At 40.0% G+C, this 23315-nt stretch overlaps 1 protein-coding gene across 1 annotated transcript in view; it reads right to left on the bottom strand.

Annotated features, from left to right (window-relative positions):
* LOC126204421 (uncharacterized) overlaps positions 1-23315 on the bottom strand; it is a 270652-nt gene that overhangs the window by 121050 nt on the left and 126287 nt on the right. Inside the window, exons 5-9 of the mRNA XM_049938808.1 lie at positions 22753-22912; positions 22290-22518; positions 9036-9259; positions 8787-8889; positions 8507-8634 (exon numbers count right to left, since the gene is read on the bottom strand). Coding sequence (XP_049794765.1) covers positions 8507-8634; positions 8787-8889; positions 9036-9259; positions 22290-22518; positions 22753-22912 — 844 coding nt within the window. The remainder of the gene's footprint in view (positions 1-8506; positions 8635-8786; positions 8890-9035; positions 9260-22289; positions 22519-22752; positions 22913-23315) is intronic.

Below are 23315 nucleotides of genomic sequence, written 5' to 3'. Positions count from 1 at the left end.
CGGACCGCAGCGATGCACGGATGCACGCCAAGACCGTAGGATCCTACGCAGTGCCGTAGGGGACCGCACCGCCACTTCCCAGCAAATTAGGGACACTGTTGCTCCTGTGGTATCGGCGAGGACCATTCGCAACTGTCTCCATGAAGCTGGGCTATGGTCCCGCACACCGTTAGGCCGTCTTCCGCTCACGCCCCAACATCGTGCAGCCCGCCTCCAGTGGTGTCGCGACAGGCGTGAATGGAGGGACGAATGGAGACGTGTCATCTTCAGCGATGAGAGTCGCTTCTGCCTTGGTGCCAATGATGGTCGTATGCGTGTTTGGCGCCGTGCAGGTGAGCACCACAATCAGGACTGCATACGACCGAGGCACACAGGGCCAACACCCGGCATCATGGTCTGGGGAGCGATCTCCTACACTGGCCGTACACCACTGGTGATCGTCGAGGGGACACTGAATAGTGCACGGTACATCCAAACCGTCATCGAACCCATCGTTCTACCATTCCTAGACCGGCAAGGGAACTTGCTGTTCCAACAGGACAATGCACGTCCACATGTATCCCGTGCCACCCAACGTGCTCTAGAAGGTGTAAGTCAACTACCCTGGCCAGCAAGATCTCCGGATCTGTCCCCCATTGAGCATGTTTGGGACTGGATGAAGCATCGTCTCACGCGGTCTGCACGGCCAGCACGAACGCTGGTCCAACTGAGGCGCCAGGTGGAAATGGCATGGCAAGCCGTTCCACAGGACTACATCCAGCATCTCTACGATCGTCTTCATGGGAGAATAGCAGCCTGCATTGCTGCGAAAGGTGGATATACACTGTACTAGTGCCGACATTGTGCATGCTCTGTTGCCTGTGTCTATGTGCCTGTGGTTCTGTCAGTGTGATCATGTGATGTATCTGACCCCAGGAATGTGTCAATAAAGTTTCCCCTTCCTGGGACAATGAATTCACGGTGTTCTTATTTCAATTTCCAGGAGTGTACATCAGCATGGATACTCTGCTTAAGTGCCTGGCAGAGGGTTCATCAAACCACCTTCACAATAATTCTCCATATTTCAATTTTGAACAGCATGCAGAAAAAACGAACACCTATATCTTTCTGTACAAGTTCTGATTTCCCTTTGCTGATCATTTCTCCCTATGTAGATCAACATTAACAAAATATTTTTGCATACAGAGGAAAAGGTGGTGAATGAAATTTCATGAGAAGATTCTGCTGCAATGAAAAACACCTTTGTTTTTAATGATGCCCACCCCAAATCCTCTATCATCCCTGAGACATTCTCTCCCTTATTTTGGGTTATACAAAATGTGCTGCTTTTCTTTGAACTTTCACAGTGTACTGTATTAATCCTATTTGGTAACAATCTCAGACTGTCCAGCAGTACTTGAGAAGAGTACAGACAAGTGTAGTGTAAGCCACAGTCTCTTTAATAGATCTGTTACATTTACTATGTGTTCTGCCAATAAAACACAGTATTTGGTTTGCTCTCCCCACAACGTTTCCTGTGTGTTCTTTCCAACTGAAGTTGTTTGCAATTGTATGAGGTCTGACAATAAAGTAATGAGACTGATTTTCTTTGCAGGATGTGGCATCCCTGCAGGGTTGTGTAGGCACAATATCTTTGACCTTGGTCTATAAGCTGCTTCTAGTCTAAGCAGCACATTCATGCAACTGCTCATTGCTCATAAGTTTACATGTGTTTGAGTCTCTTGTCATGGAAATGGAACTGCATAATACTGCACAATGGTATGCCATTTCTTTTTGCGTTAAATTGGGCGAAAATGTGACAACAACTTACGGTAAGCTTCAGAAGGCTTTTGGAGAGGAGGTTATGTCAAGAGCTCAAGTTTTCCATTGGCATAAAATGTTTAATGAAAACAGAATGAATGTTGAAGATGAAGACCACAGTGAACGACCATCAACTTCACGGACGGATGTCAGCTTCGCCAGGGTGTGTGAACTCATACGATCTTATCAAAGATTATCTGTGAAAATGATTGCAGAAGAACCAAACATCAATCAAGAAATGTTTCGTCTAATAATAACTGAAGGTCTTGGTATGAGAAAGATTTGTGCTGATAATTAGATTCTGCATCATGATAATGCGCCATCCCATACTGTTCTGTCAGTACAGCAATTTTTAAACTCAAAACAAATTTCAGGACTACCACAGCCACCTTATTCACCAGATATGGCTCTGTGTGACTTTTTTCCAAGAGTCAAAACAGCAGTCAAGGGACACCATTTTCAAACAACACAAGATGTCCAAAAAGCTGTGACGAGGGTCTTGGAGGATATTACAGAAGATGGGTTCCAGAAATGTTACCAACAATGGCAGAGGTGCTGGAAAAAGTGTGTGCAGTCAGAAGGGAACTACTTTGAAGGAGACAACGCTAAACTTATCTAAAACAGTAAGCAACATTTTTTTCCACATCCATCTCATTACTTTATTGTCGCACCTTGTAATTCATAGGTATTTACTTGAATTTACAGCCTGTATATTTGACTGATTTATCATGTAACTGAAGTTTAATGGATTCCTTTTAGCTCCCATGTGGATACCTCACACTTTTTGCACCATACAGATACCTCTTCTAAATTGTTTTGCAATTTGTTTTGATCTTCTGATGCGTTTACTAGTTGATAAACAACAGCATCATCTGCAAACAACCTAAGACGGCTGCTCAGGTTATCTTCTAAAATCATTTATACAGAAAAGGAACAGCAGATGGCCTATACCACTACCTTGGAAAATGACAGAAATCACTTCAGTTTTACTTGATGACATTCTGTCAGTTACTACAAACTGTGACCTCTCTGACAGGAAATTATGAATCCAGTCAGAAAACTGAGATGATATTCCATAAGCATGCAATTTCATTGCCAGCTGCTTGTGTGGTACAGTGTCAAAAGCCTTTTGGAAATCTAGAAATATTGTCAACTTGAAATCCCTTGTCAATAGCACTCAACATTTCATGTAAGTAAAGAGCTAGTTGTGTTTCACAAGAACAATATTTTCTAAATCCATGTTGACTATGTCTCAATAGATGTGGTGATTCATAATGTTCAAACACAATATATGTTCCAGAATCTTGCTGAATATCAATGCTAATGATATGGGCCTGCAATTTAGTGGATTACTTCTACTACCTTTCTTGAATATTGATGTGGCCTGTGGAACTTTTCAGTCTTTAGATACAGATCTTTCATCTGGTGAGCAGATTTATATGGTAATTAAGCATGTATGTAAAAAAAAAGGGAAGTGGCATTATGTCACAAACTTGATGCCGATGTCTGCCATCTTATCTAGCCCAAAACATTAGGTTCACTGCATTTATACTCCCATAATTCACCACAGTAGCATTTCCTTGTGATGTCACTCTGACTGTGTCTTATTACTAGAGCAAATACATGTTCAAGAACAGAAAAACATTCGAAATTGCCATCCTTACACTATGTTATTCATGTAAGCTCTGTAATTTTTAGTATTTAAAACAGTTGTTGCACATACATGGCAGAAATAAGGAACAGTAAGCACTCATAAACAGTAATCTGCTAATGTCTTGGGCTACTTAAAATGGCACTTACTCTGGCTACAAAACAATGTACAGCATAAGTCTGTAGTGCCACCTCCCTCCGTTTTTTACTTCCATGTTGATCAGCATGGAGCTATTGCATCAGCATACTCTGAGAGGAACCTGATTGTTATACAATCTGGACCAAAAGACTTTCTTTTATTAAGTGATTTAAGTTGTTTAACTACATTGAGCATATCTACTTCTAAGTTACTCACATTGACAGCTATTCTTGATTCAAATTATGGAATATTTACTTCATCTTCTTTGATGAAGGAATTTCAGAAGGCTGTGTTTGGTATCTGTGCTTTAGCAGCACTGTCATTGTTGGTATTTCCATTGCTATCATGCAGAGAAGGCATCGAGTGTGTCTTGCCACTAGCATAGTTTACATATGTCCATAATCTCTTTGAATTTTCTGCCAGGTTCTGAGACAAAGTTTTGTTGTTATAAGCACCTCGCATTGAAATCTGTGCTAAATTTCAAGCTTCTGTAAAAGATCACCAGTCTTAGAGATTTTGCGTTAGTTTCTACAACTGTGTTCTGACCTATTTTGTGTACCAAAGAGGATCAGCTCCATTGTTTGTTCATGTATTTGGTATAAATTGCTTAATTGCTGTTGATACTATTTCTTCGAATTCAAGCCACATCTGGTCTACACTTACATTGTTAAGTTGAAAGGAATGGAGATTGTCTCTCAGGAAGGCATCAAGGGAATTTTATCTGCTTTTTTGAATAGATATGTTCATGCTTAATTCACATGAATTTTCATGTACCTCATAAAAATGTTTCAAAATAATAGTAGCAGAGTGATTGCAGTAAAGAATTGAAATGGTCTCCATAATCATACGAGGGTGAGTCAAATGAAAACCTTAAATATTTTTTTAAATATTATTTACCATGCAGAAGTGGTACAAATCTGTATCACTTTTCAACATAATCTCCCCCACACTCAGTGCAAGTCCTCCAGTGCTTACTAAGTGCATAAATTCCTTTAGAAAAAAATTCTTTTCGTAGTCAACACAACCACTCATGCACCGCGTGGTGTACCTCTTCATCAGAACGAAACTTCTTTCCTCTCATTGCATCTTTGAGTGGTCCAGACATATGGAAATCACTTGGGGCAAGGTCTGGTGAGTATGGTGGATGAGGAAGACACCCAGAATGCAGGTATGTGATTGTTGCAACTGTTTTATGGGCAGTGTGTGGCCTCACATTGTCATGTTGCAAAAGGACACCTCCTGACAGCAATCCACGTTGCTTTGATTTGATTGCAGGCCGCAGATCTGTGTATGATGCACTGGTGATAGTGGTCCCTCTAGGCATGTAATGCTCCAAAATGAAGCCTTTTTTGTCCTAAAAGAGAGTCAGCATAACCTTCCGTGCTGATGGTTCTGTTCAAAACTTCTTTGGTTTTGGTGATGAGGTATGGCGCCATTCCTTGCTCACTCTATTCATTTCTGGTTGGCGGAAGTGAACTCAGGTTTTGTCGCCAGTAACAAAGCTTGCAAGGAAGCCATCACCTTCTTGTTCAAGGCACCGAAGAAGTTCTTCACAAGTATCAACACGTCGTTCTCTCATTTTAGGAGTAAGCTGCCATGGCACCCATCTTGCAGGCACTTAGTGAAACTGGACCACATCATGCACAATGTGGTGTGCCGACCCGTGACTAATCTATAAACATGCTGCAATGTCATTCAGTGTCACTTGGTGGTTTTCCTTCACTATGGCTTCAACTACTGCAATGTTCTGTGGAGTCACAACTCATTGTGTCTGACCTGGACGAGGAGCATCTTCCACTGAAGTCACACCATTTGCGAACTTCCTACTTCATTCGTAGACTTGCTGCTGTGACAAACATGCATCACTGTACTGAACCTTCATTCGTCGATGAATTTCAATAAGTTTTACACCTTCACTATGCAAAAACTGAATAACAGAACGCTGTTCTTCCCTGGTGCAAGTTGCAAGTGGCGCGACCATCTTTATACTGATACTGTGACGGTACGTGTGCATCTGCACTTGCTGTTACCTACAGGCCATTCTGCATGCTGTTTCTAGCACGCTTGCCAACTTACAGGATAATGGCATGAAATTTCAATTTTTTATTACAAATTTAAGGTTTTCATTTGACTCACCTTCGTATACATGAGCACAGTTATGTTATACAACTGAAATTTAACCCCCCTTCCCCTGTTTCTACCCAACCCCCCTTTTTTTTTTTTTAAATTTAAATCTAATATACCTTCTGAGTTGGCTCAAATTGTTATGATCATTCAATGGTCTCCTCATAATATTTGAATCCTTTTGTGTAGAAGTTCTCCCATTATAAGAATGCTCCACTGCATGGCTGCAAGGAATAGTAGCAGAAAGCATGTATGCCAACCAAGATCCAGGAGTGTTTTATATGTAAACAGACTGACAAATGAAACCTTGTGTCAACAGCAGGTCTTGAATCTGGATTTCATTTATTTTAGTTTTTATTTGTTTGTTTTTAGGGTTCCGGATCTCAATCAGTAAAAACAGAATCCTTGTAGGATCACTTTGCTGTCCACCTGTTTGTCTGTCTGTCTGATTGTTAAAACCCTTTTTCTCAGGAATGGGTACACATATCAAGTTGGAATTTATGTCACATACTAAGGTTCTTGTTAGCTTTTAAGTCAACACAGTCAAAAGATATGGCCATTTAGTTAAATATTTTGATACTCCCAAACTCATTCATTAAAAAACTATAGACTACTTCCTGTTGACATAGAATCAAAAAATTTTGCAAAAATCAAGGTTTCATGGTACAAGTAAAGGAAAGGATCAGAAAACTGTTAATTCGCAGTTACATCACACAAAATTTTTTCTTTTGTCATTTGTTATCTATCGTCAAACTTGAAATTAAAACCTTCTCAAAAGTGTTGCAATCCCTGGGACCAATATCTCGCCAGTATCAGTTTTGATAACAGGTGAAAATTGTTGAGCTTCTTCATTTCCAGAATGGATGAACTGTCTATATAAATTAATTATTTCTGTATGGAACCCTCTGTGCATAAGCCCTACTCACACCTAACCAGTTTTTTTTATGAGGAATTGCTGTAACCATTAGGCTAAGCACATCTCCAAAACTAAGTCTCACTGTCACTTAATCATTTTATTTTGTATATTTAGGAGTACACCAATACAATCACTGCAGTAAGTGGAGAGATGCATGGAACTTTTATTTTGTAGTAACACATATAGCACGCCTGTCCTTGAGCTAACAAACAGGCCTACTGTCAATATCCTTGCAATTTGATAATTGTGTGATGGGAGAACAACTGTATATAAGAGTTTAGAAAGTAGGGGTCAACTATCAAATGCCGATGTCACTATTTCTGATATTGTTATATGAGTTTGCTATTCAGCATAGCTTCACAATAACAAAAGTTTAAGACATAAGTTACAAGTGTCTGCATGAAATTGATAAATGTTACCCCAAGTTTCTCTCTTTTTATGATAAAATTAACTTTTTCTGGTGTTATAACTTAAGTTCTTAAATGGAACATGTGATACTTGTAGCATAACAGGTCCAGAAAAGAAGATCAACAAGTTCAGTTTAAATTTATTTGTTTACTGTTCAGTAAAACATTGCACTAGCTACAGTCTAGCCCCACTGAAAATGCTGCTGTTAGACACTGGATGAGTTAATTGCTGTTCATAATGTGGAAATAGCTCTGAGTGCTGTCTAGCAGTTGGAAATTGTTGCACATTGGTATGTTCAGCAAGCTACTAAGACATACTAGAGATACCAAAGGTAGTAAGTCAAAGGCCCTGTATATGGGAGGCAAAAATAAGGAAGAACTCTAGGTACAGCGTCCATCCTGCTAACCAACACATTTGAGGTGTTGTCTCAAAAATGGTTCAAATGGCTCTGAGCACTATGGGACTCAACTGCTGAGGTCATTAGTCCCCTAGAACTTAGAACTAGTTAAACCTAACTAACCTAAGGACATCACAAACATCCATGCCCGAGGCAGGATTCGAACCTGCGACCGTAGCGGGTGTTGTCTCCCACTGAAACTGAAAGTAAGTCAGCATAACACACATTCCCTTTTGGGAATCCTGTGTCACAGAGATGCAAACCCAGAAGGATAGAGGTATGTTTGTCAACAACAGTTTGAATGTACATGATTTATGTTAATCCTTAGGAAAACAGCAGCAAGAGACCAGAAATATCACCTTGAGCACTCAATGGAGGTTCCATTCAACATGTCAAAGAGGCTGTTCTGGCAGCCACAGAGAGAGCAAGGAGCAGACTGTGGTATACATTAGAAGAAACAATAACAGTTGCCTGAGCTTGAAGGTATTACTTAGATCATTCAAACAACTGGCAGATGAGGTTGAGAAGACTGGCCTTGATTATGGGATGCCATCATAGCTCACCATGTGCAACTAGTTGACTATCCTCCATCTGCCTATCCTTTTTTGTGATCCTGCTTCAATACTGCACACATGCTCTATTCCAACATACCTACACAGTCTCCTCCTCTTCTCTACGTGTATCTCCCCCCACCCCCACCTGCCCTCCCCCAGCACAGCCTCCTGCACTTAGAAGCCCTATCATGTCCCCACTATGTCCCTGCAAACTACCACAAGCAACACTAGCATCTTCCCCCAGTCATTCCTTGATCTACATCTCTTCCCTATACCAGCTACCCATTCCAGGTAGATTGCAGCTCACCTCAGATACAGTTGCAGTTGGGCATTAGTGCCCAAAGATGACAGTCGCAATGTGTGTGTGTTTGTGTGTGTGTGTGTGTGTGTGTGTGTGTGTGTGTGTGTGTGTGTTGGAACAGCACAAAATAATAATGGTTCTGCATCTACCCTCATGTAAAATATACACCATAGTAAAAAGCTAATAGTTTCAGGAAAGACAAATAAAATAATCATACCTTATAGCTCTGGAAATAGTATGAAGAATCATAAGATGGGAGTTTTATATTCTTTATAACCTTCTGGTTCATATCTACTTTCAGAAAATTTTCTGGACTGACACTTTGCTCTGATCCAGATTTTTCAACTATAAAAAAAAAAGGATTCTTATTTTACTTGTTATTCCTTTCAGTAATGGCTGACACATACAAATTTTCACTTACAGTACTTTTCAGTATCAAATACAATGCTTCTACAAAGTTAAGTTTGTGTAATTATTAACATAAAAGCCTTACATACCTATAGTAATTAGGGCACCAGCAGTTTCAAGGCAGAGAAAGACATCAGAGGGGAATTCTGGATGTGCATGTTTTATTGACAGATTACCGGCTAATGTTCCTGTCTGCAAAGATAATGAAAATTACAATGATTTCTGAATATTAACTTCAAACTTTATTGTTGACTAATACAACAAATGATTGCATTGATGTATACAATAAATTAATACGGTATCGCCAAAAAATTGCAAAATTAATAAAACATACTTACATTTCTCACGGGAACATTTGCAATTAAATCAATATGATCTGCAATCACTTTTGTGTAGGAGAACTGGCTATTTGATCTCGCAAGATCATAAAACAAATTCATTGTTTCAGTCAGAGAAATGTTAGCACCTAAGAGCAATTCTGAACCTACAGAGTGGCTTTTGAGTTCAGTGACACTGTTGATGTCAATAAATACTTCAATGTCAGGATCTCTGCTGTACACACCTGTTAAAATGGATTGTTTTATTAGTATCGGTTTACTTACTCTGGCTGTACTTTAGAGCAATTAACAACAATCAGTGTATTTGACAAGCAGATTTGTACTCAGACAGTGACAACTTTAAGCTATTTGTTAGTAAAGTTTCTTGAATATAAAGTTTTAAACAGTTGTGCTTATTTATGGGAAACTATTATCTGGCTTGTTTGGCTTCAGCACATTTGGGTGCTTTCTCACCTGAAGGTTTTCAGGTGCTGCCTGGGTGTTCCAAACTACAAAAATGTAACTTTATCCAAGAACTTGTTTGTACCAACATCAAGAAATACATCATCTGAAGTGCCACCAAGGTATCCAGTGGGTCCACATGACTGCATTTTCATTGTGTGAAGTAAAAGATTTTACAAAATATCACTATGACACACACATTTTAATCCTCATCTTTTTAAATAAGCAATATTTTATCATTAATAAACATATGCACATTTCATATGTCAACAATGAATCCTCATTTATAAGTGCAACAACTAAATTAACAATGCAACTGTGGTTCTCAAACTTGTCCAGAAAAGAGTGCTTAGGGAAAGATGCATTTTTCAAATGCTAGAGAATGCCTTATGTTCTCAGTTTCATGAAAATGCCAGATACAGGATCAAGGGACCACCCTGCAGATTGCTTCTCCCAAAAAAATCATGTAGAGAACTATGTGAAAACAATAGTATGTACAAACCATGTTTCCATGAGACTGGGTCTCATTCAGCACCAGTTAGGTATCTCAGCTAGACATCTGATCATTTGTTGAATGTGTGTGTAAATCAAATGTCCATCAAAAAAGAAATACATTTAAATATAAATAAAAAATCCTGTTTACCAAGTGATAACAGATACATTTTGAAAAAGGTGTCTTCATCTTGCAAAAGGTTGCAGGGAACAAGATCAATCAGATATTAGTAAATGAAGTTACCCAGCTACAGTCGTTTTTAACATAGTCACTGCCCCACTGACAAACAGAAATTATGCGAAATGAAAGCAGCTGTCAGAAGGACAATGAGAGATTCTTTTAATGAATTTGAAAGCAATATTTTATCTGCAGATTCTGAAAATAACCCCAAAAAGTTTTGGTCATACGTAAAATCTATGAACACTACAAATAATTCAATACCTTCTCTTGCTGACAGTACGGGTAATGTAACTGAAGATTATAGACAGAAGGCTGAAATTCTAAACCTAGCTTTCAGAAACTTGTTTATGGTAGATGACTGCAGCACCATTCCCCCTTTCAATTATTGAACAAATACAAGGATGGCTGACATAGTGTCTAGTGTATCTGGTATTGTAGAACAGTTAAGATCCTTAGACGCTAGTAAGGCATCTGGCCCAGACGGTATTCCTGTAAGATTGTATGTTGACTATGTGACTATGTTACAAATACAGCACCATTCTTATCCATCATCTATCAGAGATCAATGGAACAACAGAAAGTTCCATGGGACTGGAAGAATTTATAAAAAGGGTAGGAAATCAGATGCACAAAATTACCGTACAATTTCACTGGCATCAATCTGTTGTAGAATCATGGAACATATTTTGTGTTCAGACATAATGACCTTTCTAGACTCTGAGAAGCTCATCTGCAGAAACCAGCACAGTTTTTGGAAAAAGTGGTCATGTGAGACACAACTGGCCCTCTTTGTGCATGATACACAACAGGCTCTAGATACCAACTCCCAGGTTGATGCCATATTTCTCAACTTTCGAAAGATATTTGACTTAGTTCTGCACTGTTGCTTGCTCCAAAATTGCATGTTTATGGTCTATCTGATGACATATGTGGTTGGATAGAAATTTTTCTAACAGGCAGGGAGCAGTATGTTGTCCTGAATGGGGTGACTTCAACAGAAACAAGTGTAACTTCAGGTGTGCCCCAGGACAGGGTAATAGGTCCGCTGCTTTTTATGATTTACATAAATGATCTGGCTGATGGTAATGACTGCGGCATTAGACTCTTTGCTGATGATGCTGTAGTCTACAGGAAAGTAGTATCACATGAAAGTTGTGAATAAATCAATGAGAATTTGCAGAAAATTAATGCATGGTGTAATGACTGGCAGTTATCTCTCAATATTAGTAAGTGTAACCTACTGTGTATAACAGGACAAAAATCCCCATTAATGTATGAATGCAAAATAAATGCCCAGTCTTTGGATGTGGTAACATCCGTCAAGTATCTGGGTGTGACTATTCGCAATGATCTCAAATGGAATAATCAGAATACACAAGTAACTGGTAGGGCAAACTCTAGATTGGGGTTTATTGGTAGAATCCTGAAGTGATTCAGTCCTTATCAAAGGAAATAGCTTACAATATGTTGGTTCATCCAGTCTTAGAGTATTGCTCATCTGTATGGGACCCTTACCAGTTGGGTCTGATGCAAGAGATTGAGAAGGTCCAAAGGAGAGTGGCAAGATTCTTGACTGGTACATTTAGCCATTGCAGGAGCATTACAAATCTCATAGAAAGTCGGAAGTGGAACACTCTTGCAGATAGATGGTGCGCTAAGCGGAATGGGCTGCTCACTAAATTCTGAAATCTGATCTCCACTGAGGATATAGAGCATATATTATTACCACCAACTTTCAAATTGCGCAGTGATCACCATTCAAGGATAAGGGAAATTAGAGCTTGTACTGAGGCGTTCAGACAGTCGTTTTTCCCTCACGTGATCCGTGAGTGGAACAGAGGGTGGGTGGGAGGGCGGGCCAGGGGGGGGGGGGGGGGGGGGAATATGACTTTGACGCGAATTGTGCCTTCCGCCACAATCCGCTTGGTGGCTAGCGGAGTATATATGTAGATGTAGAAGTGGAACAAGAGGAATAGTTTCACTAACCAAACAGTCTATGGGTGTACCACCAGTTCACTGTGTCTAACGGACACAACAGACATGTCACCATTGACAGGTACACTGATGAACTGAGCTCCAGAAGGCATGCAGGTGACTTGCTTCATGGGTCAGTCACTCTGCAGTCTGAACCTGTGAACATGCATTGGTGTTCATGGAGAGGCAAGTGTCAATGTCTGTGTTAGTGTTGATGTAGGTGCTCTGTCTGCCCTGCTTGCAGATAATTTTGTTTGCTGAGAGTCTTCTCAAGTGAACTTAGTGCTGATTCCTGAGCATTACTAAGATTATAGCTGCAATTTCAGTTGATGAGGTCATCTCTGATGTGAATTTCTATGACCTCCCTAATGCCAGGGTTCACTCCTCGAAGTACTCCATATACAAATAAGTGAGCATAGGTGAGAGTAAGCTGCCCATTGTAACTCCTTCCGTTTGTTCACAGTATTCTCCATTAAACAGAAAAATATGGAGATCAGGCCTTACCTGTAAAGGTCAGTGGTCTTCCCATCAACATTCTGACCAATAAGTTCTACTGACACTTATAGAAGCACCCTGGTGAAAAAGGAAATGATGTCAAAAATTACCACACTGATGTTGTCAACATGTTTTACAAAATCAACAGAATTGTGGACATATTGAGGGAATTTACCCACATAAGGGTGTAGTATTTCCATCAGGTATTTTGCAAGCAAATATGGAGTTGCCCTAATGTTGCTGACAATAGGGCCCAATCCTGCCCCATCTTTGTGGACTTTAGGAGGTCCATAAAGTTCAGTGGAAGACGTTCCTCATCCAGGTCAAGCACAACGAGTTGTGACTCCACAGAACATTGCAGCAGTTGAAGCCATAGTGAAGGAAAACTGCCGAGTGACACTGAAATGACACTGCAGCATATTTACACATTATTCATGGGTCATCACACCACATTGTGCATGATGTGCTCCAGTTTCACAAAGTATCTGCAAGATGGGTGCCACGGCAGCTGACTCCTGAAATGAGAGAATGACGTGTTGATGCTAATGAACTTTACTGAGTCATTGAGAAAAGCCCTAGTATTGTTCTCCACCTTCTTTTTGGGCACAGTGCTGATCTTCCTATAGGAGTTGTCACCTAGCAGACTCTGCATCTTTTCAATATAGTCCTTCTGTGAAAGGACAGTAGCATTGCCTTTGAAAGCAGGTAAGACAACAGTCTCAGGGTACTCCCTCATGTGCCAAATAGCTGCCCTCTCTCTGCTAGTAATGTCTGACTTTGTAGGCTTTGTTCTCACCAGATCACAGTAGGTTTCACAATGTACTTCTTCAGCTACTTCCAGTGGTAGTTGCACTGCAACCTGTTCAACTGTGCTGACGATTTCTGCAACTGGTTTGAACTTACGGGTGGGAGCAAAGTTAAGTTCCTTCATCACAACTGAAGCTGCATCGTCACTCAGCTTATTGTCTGTCACATTCATGACCATTCTTACATGGGGCCTCCACAGATGATTTGTCAGAGAAAATTGAGAATTTTGATATTTTATGTCCTGTGGCCTTCAGCTGCCAACCAGGTAACACCATCAATCTAGTCCCAGATCCAGAAATTAAATTGACTGGGCAGTTCCAAATGTAGTGTGAATAGTTCCTGAGAGTTATACTCAAGGCTCCAGTGGGTAAGGTGCATCATCTCACATAGCAAGGCAAGGCTGCCCTGCTTCTTAATTCTCCTGGCTGCTTCAGAATTTATGTGATGCTTAACCTTAGCAAAGTTCGGTACAGCACGATGGCATGACATCTCTTCAGAAATGCAAGAGCACTCAGCAGATGGCACATATTGTTGAATTTCTTCGTGCTGTGGCACATATCCTCCCTGTTAAGGTATATGATGGGATTTTTCAGTTTCTCCTAGCCCATTTGTTGATTGAACAGTCCACAGGAGTACTACTTGTTCATAGCATCCAACAGACACAATATTTGGTGACCAGACAGGTTAGCATGACAGATGCACTGATGAACTGATCTCCTGAGGGCACACCTCTGGCTTATACCTCCTCACCCTGTGAGCCATTCCCTCCACTGTCCACACCTGTGGCCTTGCATTGGCATTCATGGAGGGACTAGAATCAGCGTCTGTGGTAGTGTTAATGTAGGTGCTCTGTCTGTGCTGGTCATCAGATCGATTTGTTTGATGTGAGTCTTCTTAATTAAACTTAGTGCTGGTTCACAAATCTTACTAAGATTATAGCTGCAATCTTGGTTGATGAGATCATCCCTGGTGTGAATTTCTATGGACTCTAATGATACTGTCCCTGTGACAAGATCTGAGTGCATTTTAACTCCCTCTCAATATTATCAGACAAACAGTGCTCTGTGACTGCTGAATTGTTGGGATATGTCAGTTGAGTGTGCATCTGGTTCCCAGTAAATGATCTTTGATGGGGCATATTGTCTGTCCAATACATGTCTTTCCACACTGACACAGAATCTGGTATACATCAGTCTTCTGCAAACTGAGTTCATGTGTGATGCTTTCCAATAATGCTCATGTTTCATTGCATGTGCAAGAGACAATTTTTACATAGTGCTTCTTTAACATGCATCGAATTTTTCTAAATAGTTCACCAGTGAACAGTATGAAGGCATTGGCTGTCTCTTCCACCATGACTTCTATCATCTCCTAAGGCTGTACTGTAATGGTGGGACAGATAGCATGCCTAATCTGCCATTCTGGGTACCTGTTCTTTTGGAATGCAGTTCTGAGGTGTTCCAGCTCCTGGCGAAGAAGTATTTTTGTTTAATGGAGAATACCATGATCAAACAGAAGGTGTTGCAATGGGCAGCCCACTCTCACTTGTGGTTGCGAATTTGTATATGGATTACTTTGAGGAGGAAGCCTTGGCATCATCCAAATGGAAACCCACAGGTTTTTTCCATTATATGAATGACTCATTCATCATCTGGCCCCTTGGAAGAGACAAATGCCTTGACTTCCTTACACATTTGGAGTCTGTACATCCCACTATCAAATGCATTATGGAGACCAAAGCAGAAGGTAGGTTACCATTCCTGGATGTTGTGTACATAGTTCCGCGTAGTCAGCGCGTACACAACTTTCCCACTAGAGCGCGCCCCGCTAAGCACAACAGCGCAGGCACAGCGCTCGTCCATCTCTGCACTACGAGATGGCGCTGCCTTAGAGATGGACCAAATTCTGCTTCCGCCGATCTGTGTATTAATATGTAACTCAGCCAATGAGATTGCTACTAATGTAGAACCTTTTCTCCTCGCAGATCACACTCTCACAGTGATACCTGAATGCACGAGGTATTATAACGAGTGTACAGACCTCCAATTAGTCAGTTTGCATTTGTCTGCACCAGTCTGTACCAGTCTGCATTAGTCTGTACCAGTCTATAGGCAAGTTTCAGTCTGCACCTAATAAGATTACCATATTCCTGTACATAGCCATGACAATAAATGTATAGACACTTTTTCAAGTATCAGAGATATGTGAGAATAAGATTAACATACCAAGACCAAAGGAACTTCAGATTGTCAATTGTAAATAGCATCCAGAATCAAGTTATGTAAGGTTTATGCTTGCTACTATTTTAATAAATGTGTGTGAAAATTAATCAAGTTCTGTTTAAAGTTGGTCACCATCAATCTGCTGCTCTAAGCGTGCAAGTGGCATTTCTATCATCTGACCTAACGGCAGAAGATAAACATGCCACGATAAGATCACGAGACATATTGCTGACACTCGCCTACTTCGTTAGAGTGACGAGTCAAATAATCTGATGGTGTGTGTACCGAAGGTCTTACAGTACACACACCACACTGGATATCATGGTGAAGTGAAGAGCTGATGACACCATAAGCTATGGTATGTATCAGAAAAAAACACAGACAGACCAGTATTTGCAAGCAGACAGCTTCCACCATCCTTCACAGAGGAATAGGATAGTAAAAACTCTAGCACACGGGGCATGCATCATCTCAGGTGCAGCTAGTCTTCCTGTACCTCGGACTGGTTTGATGATGTTACCTGGGTGGCAACCAATATCATCCATAGGAAGGCCACAGCACATCATACATCACAATTCTCACATCTGTCTGACAAACCATCATTGCAAACCTCATGCAAGACAGTCAGTCATCAATCTGACTGACAAGCGGTTTCTGTTCTGGAGAAGGAACTTAATTTTGCTCCCACCCATAAGTTCACACAAATCGTGGGTGATGCAAGCACAGTTGAACAGGTTGCTGTGTGACTACTGCCGGAAGCAGCTGAAGATGTACGTCAGAAAACCTACCATGCTCTGACAAGAACAAATCCTACAAAGTCAAACATTATCAGCAGAGAGAGAGCAGCTGGTGGGATCTGAGAAAGTTCCCTGAGACTGTTGTCTTACCTACTGACAAAGGCAGTGCTACTGTTGTTCTTTCCCACAAGGACTACACTGAGAAGATACAGAGCCTTCTAGATGATGACTCCTACAGGAAGATCAATGCTGACCCCAGAAAGGAAATAGAGAACAAAACTAAAGTGCTTCTTAAGGACTCACATTTACCAGAGGCGGTCCTCAAGGATCCATACTGCCAAGTCTTTATGGACTCCCTAAAGTCCACAATGATTGTCAGCAGCATTAGGGCACCTACATATTTGCTGGCAACAGACCTGATGGAAATAGTAAGCCCTTATGTGGGTGAGTGTCCTCACCATGTCTGCAATTCAGTGGGTTTTGTAAAACACCTCAATAACTTCAGAGCAAAAGACTTAGATATCCTGTTAAGTTCTGTCCTCATTTCATTATTCATCAGGGTGCCCCAATAAGAGTCACTAGAGCTTATAAGGTAGAAATTTGATGACAGGACCACTGACCTTTGCTAGCATGTCCTGATCTCCATGTTTCTTCTGTTTAATGCATAATACTATGAACAAATATAAGGAGCCACAATGGGCAGCCTACTCTCAATAGGGGTATGCAGAGTACTTCAAGGAGGGAGCCCAGGAATCATCCAAATGGAAATCCACATGTTTTTCCATTATATGGATGATATGTTCATCATCTGGCCCCATGGGACTCGACGTTTTAACACATTTGGACTCCATGCATCCAAGCATCAAATTCACTATGCAGACCAAGGCAGAAAGAAAATTACCATTTCTGGGTGTAATGGTGAATAGAAGAGCTGATGATACTCTGGCCAATGGTGTATATCAGAAAAAAATGCACACCATCTGGGATCTGCATGCAGAGAGCTCCATCACCCCTCACAGAGGAATGGGTACTAAAAACACTAGTACACAGGGTGTGCACTGCCTCAGATGCAGAGAGTCTACCCAAGGAGCTGGAACACCTCAGAACTGTATTCTGAAAAAAACAGGTATCCAGAATGGCAGATTAGGTGCACTCTCTCCCTCACCACAACAGTACAACCTGTGGAGATGTAAGAAGTCACAATGGAAGAGACAGCCACTGCCTTTATACCATACACTGGTGCAATGTCGAGAAAAATTGGACACATATTTAAGTAGCACTAAGTAAAAACTGTCTGTCTGCCTGCCCAATAAAACATGAGAATTATTGGAAAGTGTCAAACATGATCTTGGGGTGTGGAAGCCCCTTGTGTACCAGATTCCATGTGAATGTGGAAATATAAATATATTGGACAGACAGTGGGCACCATCAAAGTTCATTTCTGAGGAAACGGGAGGCACACTCAACTGACATATCCCAACAAGTCAGCAGTCACAGAACATTGTTTGCCTGAGAATAATGTAAGGAAGTAAAAATGTGCCTGGATCTTGTCATAGACTTCCAAATACTGGGACAGCAACATTAGAGAGGCCATAGAGATTCTCACCAGGGATGACCTCATCAACCAAGGTTATAGCTATAATCTTAATGAGACTTGTGAACCAGCACTGTGTTTCATTAAGAAACTCTCATCAAACAAAATTATCTGGTGATCAAGGTGGGAAGAGCACCTACATCAGTGCTGTCTGTGGTACAGACACCAACACTAGCATCTCCATGAGTGCCAATGTGTGGCCACAGGCACAGATAGTGGAGGCAATGGCTCAGGGGACATGGGGATATAACATGGCTGTGCATCCTCAGAATCTCAGTTCATCAGCACACATGATGATGGCAACACGTCTGATTACTGAAATATTGTGCCCACTGGACACTGTGAATTGGCTAACCAATAAACAGTTATCTGTTATTCGTTAGCAGTTTCGTATATAAGCTATGCTATAGGGACCAGAAATGAAAGTTTACAATACATTTAGGCACTTCATAGTTGTTCTCACATTTACTAATGACAAGTCTCACCAATATGAATAGATATGCTTTTTCAACAAGGACTTTAATTTCATACCAATCTGATGTCCTTTGACTTACAAACAAGGTAGAGAATCATGGTACTTATACACTATTTCTGTTTCTTGTTTTTTCGAATCATGCTTCTATTGTTTATTCCAGTTTTTGTACTTGAAAACTGTCTAAGGCCAAAATCTGAATCATATAACAGTAAAATAAAAATTATTACAGTCAGATGATAGTAGCATTATTCAAAAATTTACCATGGCTGTGATTCCAGCCAAAATAAAAATTAGGCAAACAAATGACTACAATTTCAGAAAAATTAGATGATTTATTCAAGAGAAAGAGCTACATAGATCAAGCAAGTCAATAATGCATTGATCATCCTCTGCTCCTTGTACAAGTACTTATTCTGTTTAGCACTGATTGACAGGCCTATTGGATGCCTTCTTGGGTATAACATACCAAATTCTGTACGTGTGTCACATCATCAAAGTCTCAATGTAGTTGGATGGCGCTGCCCATAAATTTGAAATGTTCTCAGTTGGGGAGGAATCCTGTGACCTTGCTGGCCAAGGCAGGTTTTGGCAAACAAAAAGAAAAGCAGTAGAAACTCTCATTGTGTGTGCACAGGTATTATCCTGGTGAAATGCAAGTCCAGGATGGTTTGCCATGAAGTGCAACAAAACAGGTAGTAGAATATCATTGACATACCACTGTCCTGGAAGGTTGCTGCATACGACAATCAAAGCACTTCTGCTATGAAGAGAAATGGCATCCCAAACCATCATTCCTGCTTGTCAGGCTGTATGGCAGGTGACAATCACGTTGGTATTCCATCACTGTCTGGGATGCCTCCTAACATGTCTTTGCTGGTTACCTGGGCTCAGTTTGAAATGGAAGAAACTTCTTCAGTCAATGAGATTCCAGGCTAAAGACATATCTGGAGCCATCCTGGGCAGCAGTGGGATACAAACCTGTCTGTCTTCCACCATACAGCCTGACAACCAGGAATAATGGTCTGGTGTGCCATTTTTTTTCATAGCAGGACCACTTAAGCTGTCATCTGTGGCACCATTACACCACAGCAGTTCATCAGTGATATTCTATGACCTGTTTTGATGCCCTTCGTGGCAAGACCTCCTGGTCTTACATTTCAGCAATACCATACCTGCCCCCACACATGGCAAGAGTTTTTACTGCTTATCTTTATGCTTGTCAAACTCTACCTTGACCAGTAAGTTCACTGGATTTCTCCCCAATTGAGACCATTTCAAGCAGTGTGGGCAAAGCCCTCCAACCAGCTCAAGATTTTGATGATCTAATGTACCAAATGGACAGAATACGAAAACTTCCAACAACTCCATCAAGCAATGCCAAACTGAACAACTGCTTGCACAAGGACCAAACCTGGATCAAATTGTTATTGATTTGCTCAACTTGTGGAGTTCTTTCTCTTGAATAAATCATCTAATTTTTCTGAAACTGTAATCATTTGTTCGTCTGCACATGTACATCACATCTACCAATATCTGTCCCATTCCAGACATATGGAGATAACAAAACTACTAACTGTGTTGTCAAAAAGTTATAACTGTGTTCTTCAGTTGGTGGAAATTAATTCATATGGGTCAAGAAATTCTGGCCAAGTTCACTTTAAGAGTGTTAATGAACTAAAATCATATAATTTCCAGGAAGATGCAAATGAGGAGTTGCTTTTGGTCAGTAAACAACATAAAAACACACATTTCAAGAAAGCCCTCAATGTACAGAGAAAAATAAACAAACAAAATGAAAATAAAAAACAAGAAGTACCCCTGGTCATGGAAAAAATGAGTTGTGGTAGAAACTTTATGTCAACAGGGCAAGGTCAGCATCTCATTTTAACAACACTCTGTCACAGACACATACATCAACAAAAATGCATAGTCTTTTGATCCAAATTGTGCTGAGTACACATGTAATCAAATTAAATGGTTTCTAAATTATTATACGTTTGGGAGTGAACTTCAAGTCCATACTGGTTACAGTCAAGTTATTCCTTCATAAGGAAAAGGTGACAAAGATGGAGTGACAAACATATGTCAAAAGATTTATTTATGACACAAATCCAGTTTTGAATACTCCCTCTTGAAAAAAAAAACGAAGAAATGTTACAAGAGATAAAACATCAAGGAACAACAGTAACAATGTTCAAACATCTTACAGAACTGCAGTCTGGTGACATCTTTGACAGCTGCCAATATCTGGACAAGTGAAAACATTATTGTCAAGGTCAAATGCAACAAGAGAGGGCTTCACAAGGAAACTTAAAACCTTGGACTGCAGGGCTACACTGACAAAAAAGCATAATACAGCATTTGTAGGAAGTCAATACAAAACACTGTATACAAACAGCATCACCAGTATGCTGGTGATGTATCACACTGCAATTATGTAACTACAGCTGAGTGGACAGCATGCCAGCTTGTCATGCCAAGGGGCCCGGGTTTGATTCCCAGCTGGGTTGAAGATTTTCTCTGCTCAGGGATTGGGTGTTTGTGTTGTCTTCATCATCATCATTTCATCCTTATCAATGCGCAAGTCACCAAAGTGATGTCACCTCAAAATACTTGCACCAGGCAATCAGGTCTATGCACTGGGAGGCCCCTACCACACCCCATTTCATTTCATTTCATTTCAGTGTCTGTATTCTGGAATTATAGAATACCTTATTTTTGTCTTCAGAAACTGGCACAATTTGCCATAAATTAAATGGCAAACCTCACATACACCACCAAATGATCAGATATCCCAGTTAATAAATGTTGTTAGACTGAATATCACACCCTGACTACTTTGGAACCACTCTACTGAAAGGCATATAAAATCCCACTCAAAGAAAGTTATATTTGTTTGTAATGAGAAACAAATCAACAATGTCAGCTGACAATGAGTGTCATACAAAACATGTTATGAGTGTTGTTTGCTTGCACTGACTCCATCTACATATTGTCAAAAGAAAATTGCAAGTATCTAAGGAAACACTAGAGAAAATATGCTTTATGTCTTTTAGAAGAGACATCCAGTATAAGACTAATGTTAGAGTATTTCATACCTTTACTTTATAAAAATCTGTCCCTGTATTTGTACATGATGAATTTCAACTATAGTGTTTTATATTTAGCACACACAACAATAACATAACGCATATTTCAATTGGTCACTTGGACGGCCTATTTCCAAAAGAGTTCAAAGCTGATAATTAGCTTTAAGAGTGTGCTTCTATTCTTCAGTCAGTCTGACATAAACTGTTCTATCAATCTCTAACTGCTTTTCACCCTCGTCCCTTTGTCAAGTTCTGTAATTACCTTACCACTCTATCAGATATTCTTTATTCCCTCTTTTTGTTCATATTTTATGTTCTGTAATGTTCTGTGGGGCTCACATTATTTAAATGCTCCTGGAAGAGTCATAGTATGGTCATGAGGCACCTATTAGCTTCCAAGCAGAATTGAATACACACAATATTTAAACAAAACATTTAAGCATTCACAATACAGAATTATTTCCAGGAAAAACCAAGTGACTCCTTGCAATAACATTCCCTACAAATATGTAAATTAAGATTAAAATTTTAATTCTAATAATGTTATTCATAGACATGGATTTTTTGGGATCCCCGGACTGATACGTTATTATTAACAATATTTCATCTTCAGTCACAATATTTTTATATTTTAACTGCTGTCCAAAGCATTTTGGAGCTATGAAAGATGATAGACAGTAATTAGAAAATAACAATATTGTGACTGAAGATAGAATATTATTAACAAAATAATGCTACTATACTAACCTGTTGCTGTATTGCCACCAACAAGCATGTATTTTTTATCTGGTCGTTCTGCTAAAATAATAAATATTTCAGAAATTTGATCAACTTTGAACCAGTCTTTTGTCTGAAATTGTAAATGGAGTGGAGGTATTTCTGTGGAAAGCTGCAGTCCACATTGTTCACTTCCTTTTCCTCTCAACTTGCAACAGGACTCCCCATTCTTAAGACACATTTTGTCTTGCAACATATCCTAGACAAGAAGAAAAATGTTGAGTTTAATGTGGCATATTTACAATTATTAAACAGAGAAAAAGAAATACCCAGTATCTGCCCATGTTCAAAAATAATTGTATGATAAGTGTTTTGTTGCAAGTAAGAGAAACTTAACAGGGAAGATACACTGAAATTCAAATAGTATTCAAGACATTAGAGAGGCAAAAACTATAAACACATGGATCACATAGTGTAATGATTATTTACTCACCTCAATATCCTGTGCTTTCTCCTTGAGGTGAGGAGGAGCATCACTAGCAAGACTTTTGAATGCATCAAGGATTGGACGATATCCTGTGCATCGACATATGTTACCACCAAATGAGTTCTCAATGTCAGCCATGGTAACATCTTTTCCATCTTGTAGCAAGCTGTTCAAAATACATCTTTCTTATTGTACCTTTGTCAGAAAATGTAATGAACTAAGTGTACTCCAAAGATAGAAATTCACAAAATTGTTCATACAACATTCTGCTTGTTCAATTACAAACATGTGACCCTACTGGAATTTTCTCTGGTAACAATCATAAATATTGAAGCTCAGTAAACAATGGAAAACCTGGGATGGAATAACAATAGTACAAGTTGGACAGACAGCTATTCACATCACATAGATGAGGCACTGAGTGACAGACATGCACTTTTGAAAGTAGACTAGTCAATAATTTTAAGCTACTGGACAAAGTCCTTATATGCGCTACCGACGACAAAGGCGACGTGCAAGACAGACAATCTACAAAACAATAGAAGACGTTGAAATGACAACCTCTGCTG

This window comes from Schistocerca nitens, chromosome 9 (assembly GCF_023898315.1).
Source record: "Schistocerca nitens isolate TAMUIC-IGC-003100 chromosome 9, iqSchNite1.1, whole genome shotgun sequence".
Lineage (NCBI taxonomy): Eukaryota > Metazoa > Arthropoda > Insecta > Orthoptera > Acrididae > Schistocerca > Schistocerca nitens.
The sequence above is the reverse complement of the archived record's forward strand: the minus strand, read 5'-3'. Positions and strand labels throughout refer to the sequence as shown.